The sequence below is a fragment of the Malaclemys terrapin genome, chromosome 1, assembly GCF_027887155.1.
Source record: "Malaclemys terrapin pileata isolate rMalTer1 chromosome 1, rMalTer1.hap1, whole genome shotgun sequence".
NCBI classification, from domain to species: Eukaryota; Metazoa; Chordata; order Testudines; family Emydidae; genus Malaclemys; species Malaclemys terrapin.
This window is the reverse complement of record NC_071505.1, coordinates 123,103,049-123,111,832: the sequence shown is the minus strand read 5'-3', so window position 1 is coordinate 123,111,832 and position 8,784 is coordinate 123,103,049. Positions and strand designations below refer to the sequence as shown.

At 40.4% G+C, this 8,784-nt stretch overlaps 1 protein-coding gene across 9 annotated transcripts in view; it reads left to right on the top strand.

Moving 5' to 3' along the window:
• Positions 1 to 3,273: 3,273 nt before the first annotated feature.
• SCUBE1 (signal peptide, CUB domain and EGF like domain containing 1) overlaps positions 3,274 to 8,784 on the top strand; it is a 293,422-nt gene continuing 287,911 nt past the window's right edge. For 5 of the 9 annotated variants that reach the window (XM_054037763.1, XM_054037745.1, XM_054037772.1 and 2 more), the window contains exons 1-2: positions 3,274 to 3,460; positions 6,373 to 6,495. In XM_054037763.1, the coding sequence (XP_053893738.1) occupies positions 3,274 to 3,460; positions 6,373 to 6,495 (310 nt within the window). The remainder of the gene's footprint in view (positions 3,461 to 6,372; positions 6,496 to 8,784) is intronic. The other 4 variants (XM_054037800.1, XM_054037809.1, XM_054037790.1 and 1 more) reach the window with 1 other exon arrangement.

The following is an 8,784-nucleotide window of genomic DNA, read 5'->3' as shown; positions in this document are numbered from 1 at the left end:
TATTAATTTTCCACATAAACAACAGGGAGGTTATATGATTGTGAACAGGCAGAGGCGTATGCTGTGTGATCAAGACAGGAAGGGTTTTAGGTAGTTCATGAAATCCTCATTATTAAGCTGTGGTCACAATATGCAAAACAAGTTTGAGAACATCTGCTATGAAAACCCAATGTTGATTGATCTCTGGTTAACTGATAGATCACATTATTATTTGTATTATGATAGTGCCTAGGAACCTTAGTCAAGGTTCAGGGCCCCTTTGTGTTAGGCACTATACAAACACCTTTCCTCAAGTGATTCTGCCACAGGTGCAATCAGCAATCCAGTTTAAAAGAGAAGGCCTTGGTGGTAGGCAGGGCCGGCTCCAGGCACCAGCTTAACAAGCAAGTGCTTGGGGCGACCCAGGGAGAGGGGCGGCACCTGCGGCAATTCGGGGGTGGCAGGTCCCTCACTCCCTCTAGGAGCGAAGGACCTGCTGCTGAACTGCTGCCCATCACGGGTTTTTTTTTTTTTTGCTTGGGGCGGCAGAAATGCTGGAGCCGGCCCTGGTGGTAGGGCATCTTCCATGAGGGATTCTCAGCTCTGGCCTGCATTCCACCCTGTATATATTCCATGAGCGATATAGTGGGATCATTGTGATTATGTTTCATTAATGCTGTATGGTCAATTCTAGGAGTGTAGTGCAGATTATTTAAATTGCATGAAATATTGTTTGTGAAGCACTGGAGCCAGAGAGAGAGAGACTGAAAAAGTAAGACCAGTGACAAATTAGCATGGATTTAAGATAAAATATTTTTGTGTACTAGAAAAAGTAGATTACCGCAGTAGTCAAATACAATTATTCTGCTGATTTAACAAACTTTTCTACAACTATATTCAAGACTTTAAAAGTTGATGTAGTCTCATTCTCAGACATTTCTAGTCACTTCCTTTACTGGGAAGCAAATCTCATTTGCCCTTCTGTCCCAATTAAATGTAATCTTATGAAACTGAAAGAGGAAGAGAAAGGAAATCCAACATGATAATTTCAGAAAACAGCAGTCTAGAATATTCATAAAGGAAAGGGTTTAACATTCTAGATAACGCACTCAGTCCTTTATTTATTTATCAGGCAAAATTCTTACTGCAATCTCTTGGAAAATAAGAGTATTTTCCAGCAGGCTTAGAGTATGATGGTAGCTATCTACTAAACTGTGGTAATTCAGCTATTTATTAATGAGATTAAAATACTCCTATTACAGCATGCAAAAAATTCACTAGGTGGAGCTCTAAGGTATGAGGTAGTCTCTCTTGGGACCCGCATAGAAGCAATGCTCAGTGTACCCCTGGGAAGACTTCAGCAAAGAACTCACAAGTGCATCTCAAAATCTATTCACACAAAAATAAGGGATTGTAATAACAAAAATAAAACCAACCAACCCACCAAGCAGGTAACAAGCTGTGTAAACATTCAGAAATCAAACAATTTTATGCTGTGGCCTCTTGAACTAATGATTGGCAGTTTGACAGTAGATCATTTTCTATAAGAAAAAGCTAGTTTGAGTAGAAAAATGATTCGTCATGTCATTACTTCATATAATGCACGAAGTGACAGGGACAGGTTTTTCTTTATTTCCTTCATAAGGCTTTAAAATATTGATGTTACTCTTATGAGCAGATATATGGTGCTAAAAACAAATGCATATAATTGGAGAGAACTTGGTAAAAAGGAGGCAGATTAGATTATCAAAGGGTTTTTATTATTCTGAACATAATGAGAAGTCAATTTTATTTCTACCTAAAGGGCATTCTACTTTGATTTCAAATGGTGAAAAACAAGTCTGCAGTAGTCAGTATTTCACTGGGGATGTATCTGTAAAAACCATTGATATATAATCAACTTGAACAAGATGTATGTTTAAAGCATTTAATAATTCTTCTTAAAAAACTAATATGTATGGATCAAAGTTTACATTTGCCAGATTACCCTTTTCGAAAGAAAGCTGCTGTCCATGTTTGCGTTTGAAGCAAAATATTTCTCAGAAGAGAGGATGAAACTGATATGATCTAAACAAAATGTATCCAGCTACATCAAATTTTTTTGGAGGGAGGGAAGCAGAAGGAGAATGTTTTCTACTGCATGGAAATCGTCCAGAGAGTAGAATAATATAAAACGCGAACTCCGAGTCTCCAACCTTTAGGGGACTTGAGATAGTGCAGGTAACAAATATAGCTCCTAACAGACAAGTGACAGTTTCCCTCTGTGCAATAGAGCTGCATGAATCGATAGTTTATGAATCACTGAAGTTTGGACTTAGTTTGTAAAACAACAGTGGTAAGAAAACTCTCGCCGTTGTGCTGGGATGGTCAAACAAATCGAGATCAATTTCCTCGCTATTCTGTCTGTCTGTACTAAAGCCCTAGAATTCTGTTAAAATGTTATGGAAATCTAGTGGCTGGTAATGACCCGAGGCAAGTGGAAAAGACAACACTAAGAGTTAGATGAGGCTGGGGAAGGCAAAGGGGACAAAAAAAAAAAAAAAGTTTTCTTCTAGTCTGAGCCCGGGGAAGGGGGGGATCCCTCTTATTGGTTGTCAAGGAGATCTGCTGTTGGGTTTGTTGGACTGCCTGTCTTCAAAGCCTCCTGCCTTTACTTTGAGAGGAGTCATTTCTTTGCAATGCAGGCAGCCACTGAAACCCTCCAAGGGGGCAGAGGCTGAGTAACCCACAAGAACATTTAAGGCTCCTTAAGGACTTTCGACGTACCTGAGACTCTTGTAGCAGATGCGATGTGGGAAGCTTTCTACAGCACGAAAGGGCCGGGGGAGGAGGGGGAAGAACTGTGTGTGTGTGTGTGGGGGGGGTTATTTCACCAAGAAAAGCCCCCCTCCCACCAGATCTAAGTGAAAAGGGGTCAATTAGACCCTTGAATATTTAAGAAAAAAATAAACCTTTCCACTGAGTGTCCCCAGTGTTTAGTACTGAAAAATGACTCGTGGCAATGAAACCAGTCACCCCCAGCCCCATCCTGTGTGTTTCTTACCTGTGGGAACGAGTACAAGGTAGCAAGGACAAGTGGGAGAATAGAGCAAAGGGCTGGGGAGGGGGGGAGAGGGAAGGAATACAAATCTTTCCTAAAAGGGTCTGTGAAGAGTTCAATTCCCTCCACCGGCGGCCCCTCCCCTCGGCTGCCTTTCCATCTCCCCCTCCCCTCTCTCCAGAGCCCGAGGAGGGATTGGCAATTCCTCCCCGTCTGTCCCGCCCACCCCCCGGGTCCCTCTGCGAATCAGCGGGATGCTGTCAGCGCGTCAGTTTCTCTGGCTCCCCTCTGCCAGTCCCAAGCGCGTCTCTTATCAAAGAAACACACCAACTGCATCGAATCATATCATTATCATGGGGACTGTTTGTTTTTCATGGCACTTTTGTTTGTTTTTCGCTCTCTTATATACTGGCAGGTTTGCGGGAGGCAATGGGGTCCCAGGTAAGAGAGATCTTTCACCTACTCCTCTTTCTTTAGACTCGGGTTGTGGAAAGCAATTGCTGATGAAGGGACTGTATTTCTTCTTCTTCTTCTTCTTCTTCTATAAAGGTGTGGGGAAGGAGGGAGGATTGAGAATAGATCTATTTTGCTGCTAATATTGCGAAGGGCTTTAAAAGTTGCTGTGGGAGGAGTTGTCCTCTGTGTTTGATGCTCTTATATTCAAAGAGACGTTTTTGGAAGGATTTTTTTTTAAAAGTTACTTCCCATAAGTACTTGTGAAAATAGATAACTGGTGCAAATAAATCTAGGTTCTGTGCAAGGAGAAGGTTGGATATTGTATATTTTAAAGTTTCCCGAGTCTTTCCATTAACCTAAAGACCTGATATTACCCTCCACTTATCTTATACCTTTTAAATAGCCTCCCCCCCTCTATACAATATAAACTTTGCTACGTTGTAAAATCTCTCAATAGAAATGCTGTAAACCAGTGAGGGTTTACCCGGTTTGTTGGTAAAGATATATATAGCTCCTGAAGTTTGATTTTTTTAAAAAAAAAACGTAAGGTGGGATTTTTTTAATCGCTTCTCCCAAAATATAAAGGGATTGATGAAGCAAAATGCACGATGCCCTTGTACAAATTGTTGTAGCCCAAGAAAGACAACGTGAAATTAGTAGGAGGGGAAAAGCTCATAATTGGTTTTGCCCTTTTCATTTGACTCATTGGCATTCACGCCTGACTCCCAGGCATCTTCTGGTTGCTGCGAAATGTCCCCCTTGGCTCAATGCAGTTTAAATTTTTGACGGCATTATAAAGAGCCCAGCTGTCACTTTTGCTGATCTTGACGGGAGATGGGTGCCAGTTTAATGATTCAAAAATATGAACCAAGGCATTTTAAAAAAAAAATCTTCTCTTCTTTTTGTGCTTGACTGAATCTGTGGTTGATCTGAGCAAAATACCCTCAGCCCTCCTCCCCCCCCCCCCTCCCCAAGTGAATTCACGTAAATCACAGCTAGATCTGAACTGGCTCAGCAGCTAAAATAAACGAAAGGGAAAGAAAGAAGGAACCCGATTACAGCAGCCCTGCGTTTCTCAAGGAGACACAATACTCAGCGTTCGAGAGGGGAAAAACTTTTTTTCTTCCTATTCCTTTAAAAAACAATAATCCGGATTCCTTGTTGTTTGCTTGTTCAGATTCTTAAAGGAAAGCGAAGGTGCACCCTGAAAGCAATTCTGTCCTTTATTCCCCCTCTTTGCAAAGTTCTCTGATGTGTGCAATATCTGATTATTCGCCTCCCTCCAAATAGCCCCTCCTGTCCCCGGTGACTTTGAAGGATCCTTGTTTCATCACTGGAGATGGCTGAGTGAGCATTTCTGAAACAATTAGCGTTAGGATTTCAAGCTAACAATACAACTGTTTTCACTTTACTGCACCTTTTCTGGGGATCTGTTAATCTAATTGGCATGAAACAAACTGCACATGGATGTCACTGGATTCCTTCTTCCCTCTTCTCCCCTTCCCCCCCCCCCCACCCCCCGGCCGCGTTACTTTATAAGCATAAATCCTAGCTTCACTTTATCGTGCTTTAACTGTTACCCAGATAATAAAATATTACTCCTGATCAGAGAGCTCCCTCTACGTCTGTGTGTGTGTGTGTCTAGCTAGGGAGCCCCAGATGTGCCTACTGCATTAAATTGTGAGGAAATCCATTTGAAGTGTATTCCCACTAAGGGGGATTTTCCTTATTGACATTAAGACAGCAGTCAATAGCCCATGGCCACTTTCTTCCTTTAGCGCTGAGGCTTTGGAGGGCCAGTCTCCCACAGAAACTGACATTCTTCCAAAGGGTCAGTCATTTCCCTCCCCCTTGGCAACTTCATTGCCTCTTCTCAGTCACTTCATGCGTTCAACTACAGTAGATGGAGAAAGGAGGAAGTGTGTGTAGTTTGCACTGGATTTTTAATTTTCCCACGTACATCCGCAGAACTTCAGTGGAAAGGGTTAGCTTATCTTTATATGTTCACTTCATTAACATTCCCTTCTTCTCAACCCATTCTCTCCCTCCTCCTCCCCTTTAAAAAAAAATCTAAGGAGACAACCAGTGTTCATCATTGGGGGGTTTGCTTTAAAAAAAAAAGGTATCTTGTATCCTTGTTTAAAAAGTCTACACATCATTAAAGACTCTGGAAGGAGAACGTTCAGAAAGGTTGAACATGCGGTTTCTTTTAAATGAGTTTTGGGCTGTTTATATACATTTACTGCAGGTTGCTTTTCTCCCCACACATTTCTGGAGTTCCCTATGCTCTCCCATTCATTGTTGGGTGGTTGGTGGGTTTTTTTATTTTTTATTAATTTTTTGGCCCCTTAATAAAAAAGGATTAATGTAGTTTGACTCTTCAAATGTTTTTCTCATTGCCCTGCTAAGATAGTTTATTTAAACTGGTATCTGTCTTTCTAAATTAAAAAGATATGTTTTCTGGCAATATCCAAATTTCCTTTTCCGGGTCACTTAAACCATCTCTTATTTTGATTAGACAGACTAATGGAGGTGGTTAAAATTAGTGTGTACACTTTTCCAGTGTAGATCTACACTACAGACTGTGTAGATTCAAAACTTCTAATATATGCAAATGATTTGATTCCTAATGCATGTGTAGGATTTTTTGAGCCTTTAAACTTTGTGGAGGAATAAAACTAGCTTAAGAGAATTAAAGCTTGGAATATTTTTATACAAGTAAAAAAGAACAACAGCAACAATAACCAAATAAAATAAACCCCTCTGTTCATAGTGAGACTCAGAAGGCAGTCAACTAAACAGCTTCTTCAGTTGGAGTGTCCATGTAAAGGGTTTTTTGATCTCTCACTATTGAGATCTCTTATTAGATCTCTCATGTGTTCATTCTGTGATTACAGATGCTGATGAATGTGCCGAAGGGACAGACGACTGCCACATTGATGCAATATGTCAAAATACACCTAAATCCTACAAATGCATCTGTAAACCGGGTTATAAAGGAGAAGGGAAACAATGTGAAGGTAAGGATAGCTGCTCTTTCTTTTCTCTTCCCCCTCCTTTCTTATTTGTTTGCTCTGTAAAAGCGTCTGTAAATAGCTGAATTCCTCAAACGATTAATGTAGATTTACAGCTGCTTAACCTCAAATCTTGGTGTTTATTGGCAAGCATCCCCTGCTGCTTCTGCTAATTGTTCTGCTTCAACAACATGTCCTATAGTCCGCTTTAAAAATAAAACCAGGGGAAATCGTCTTCTATCAAAACCAGTCCTGTTTTATAAAAAATCTTCCAAGAAGCGCACGGAGGTGTTTAGTTTTCAGTGTTTAAAAAGGTCCTATTCAAATCACGTGATCATAACCCTGGTGGAGAGGGATCTGAGCCCGGAACACTCCAAACAGTTTTGGCTGGTACTAAGCAGTGACCCTGAACTGCAGTGTGTGGTTACGGGGGATGGAGGGGGGAGTAGATCTCTAGACCTTCCTTTCTAATTCTCATATCACACAAATCAGTGATGGGAGAGACAGTTTATGAACTAGTTGTTATTTCTCTTTAAAATTTCCCACAGTTAAAGACAGGTAGTAGCATAAGATGCTGTACTGAACCATTGGCCCATGTACTCCAGTGTCCCATTGCTGGTCGTGACCAGTACCAGATGTTTCAGAGGAAGATGCAAAAAACTGTAGGCAGTCATGGGCTAACCTGTTTCTCCACCCTCCCCACAAAGGTTTCCTCCTAATCCCTAATAGTTAGACATTGGCATAAACCTTGAAGAGTCCAGGTTTATACATCTTCCAAAGCTCTTTTTTACATATTTACTAGTATAGTTCTGCATGATCTTGTTATCCAGGTAGGTATCCAAAGCTTTTTATTTAATGCTCATAAGCTTTTTGGGCTCAATGATATCTTGGGATAATGAGTTCCACAGGCACACTGTGTATCATGTGACAAAAATATTTTCTCTTGTTGGCTTTGAATTTGCTACCTTTCATTTTCATTGAGTGTCCCCTTGTTCTTGTGTAAGTGACAAATTCCCCCCCCCCCCCCGCTTTTGAATTACAATGATTAAAAAGTTTGGGTAGGAAACCCAGTTGTCCAACATCTGATTTACTGATGTTATCAAGAGACTATAAACCTTCCTGAGTTTCTGGAACCTCACCAGGAGCCTGATCCAGCCCCCACTGAAGTCAGTGGAAGATCTGCGATGGATTTCCGTAGGACAAGGACTGTAATTGAGCAAAAAACCAAAACCATTGGGGGACTCTTAAAGTGATGTGTGTACATAAAGTGACTATGTGTATCTCTGGGTCTGTGGAACACCTTCCCTACTTGATCTGTGCAAAGCTATAGAATTAGCCTTTTTTTAAAGCCCATTTTTTATTTCAAGGGGCCTTTGGCATGCCATTGGGTTTATTGTATTTATGCTGACTTTAATGGTGGCTTTACTTTCATCTTTAAGTCCATTCTAAGTGTCTAGGGTATTTTGATAGGCATTATATAAATTAATATTTCAAATATTATAAATTCCATCTTGTCTTTTGCACTTCACCAGAAAGATCATTCTTTGTTGGCACCCCAGGATGCAGGGGTTTCTTTTGTTTTTTTCCACTTGTAGATGCTTAGCAGTGATATCAATTCCCTTCCAAATCCATATGTTTTTCTAGTGCAGTCTGCAACTTTTTCAAAATGTTTAGCGCAGTATACTGCCAGTCCAGTTAAAAAGATTAAAGACCTAAAAATGACTTTGCTGAAGTCCACGAAAATTTGAAACCACATATTATTCTCACTAGACTTCCAAAATGTTTGTTCAAGTGCTCTCATAAAGCATTTTTTGTGGTTGTCATATTTTTTTTGTCTTGAGCTTAAATTGACAGAAATAAATTCCTACTGTCCACCTCTTGGTGCTGTAGTGTCTCTGAACTGCTGTTTGTTGGAAGCCAGAGGTGTTTTTTTTCTTTCTTGCAAATAGATTGAGAGAATATTTATCCAGCTCCATTTTCCTCCCCCATTCTTATCTTCCAGACAATGAGCTCTACACTTAGAGAGAACCTAATTAAAGCTATTGCTACAAAAGATGTGATGTCCTTAGCATTGATCCTTGTTGCTGTACTGGCTTTCCACATCAAGCATTTCCTTAAGCATTAATGACTCATATTTTAGCTGTTGATCTGTATTTAATGGTTGACCTGGCTGATATCCATATTTATTTAATACATATATTTTTCTTTGCCCGACTTACGTTGGCTCATTTAAAAAAGACAGCTCTGTGAGTAGTAAAGTACAGACTTCCCTGCAAAATTGTGTACAAAATGGAA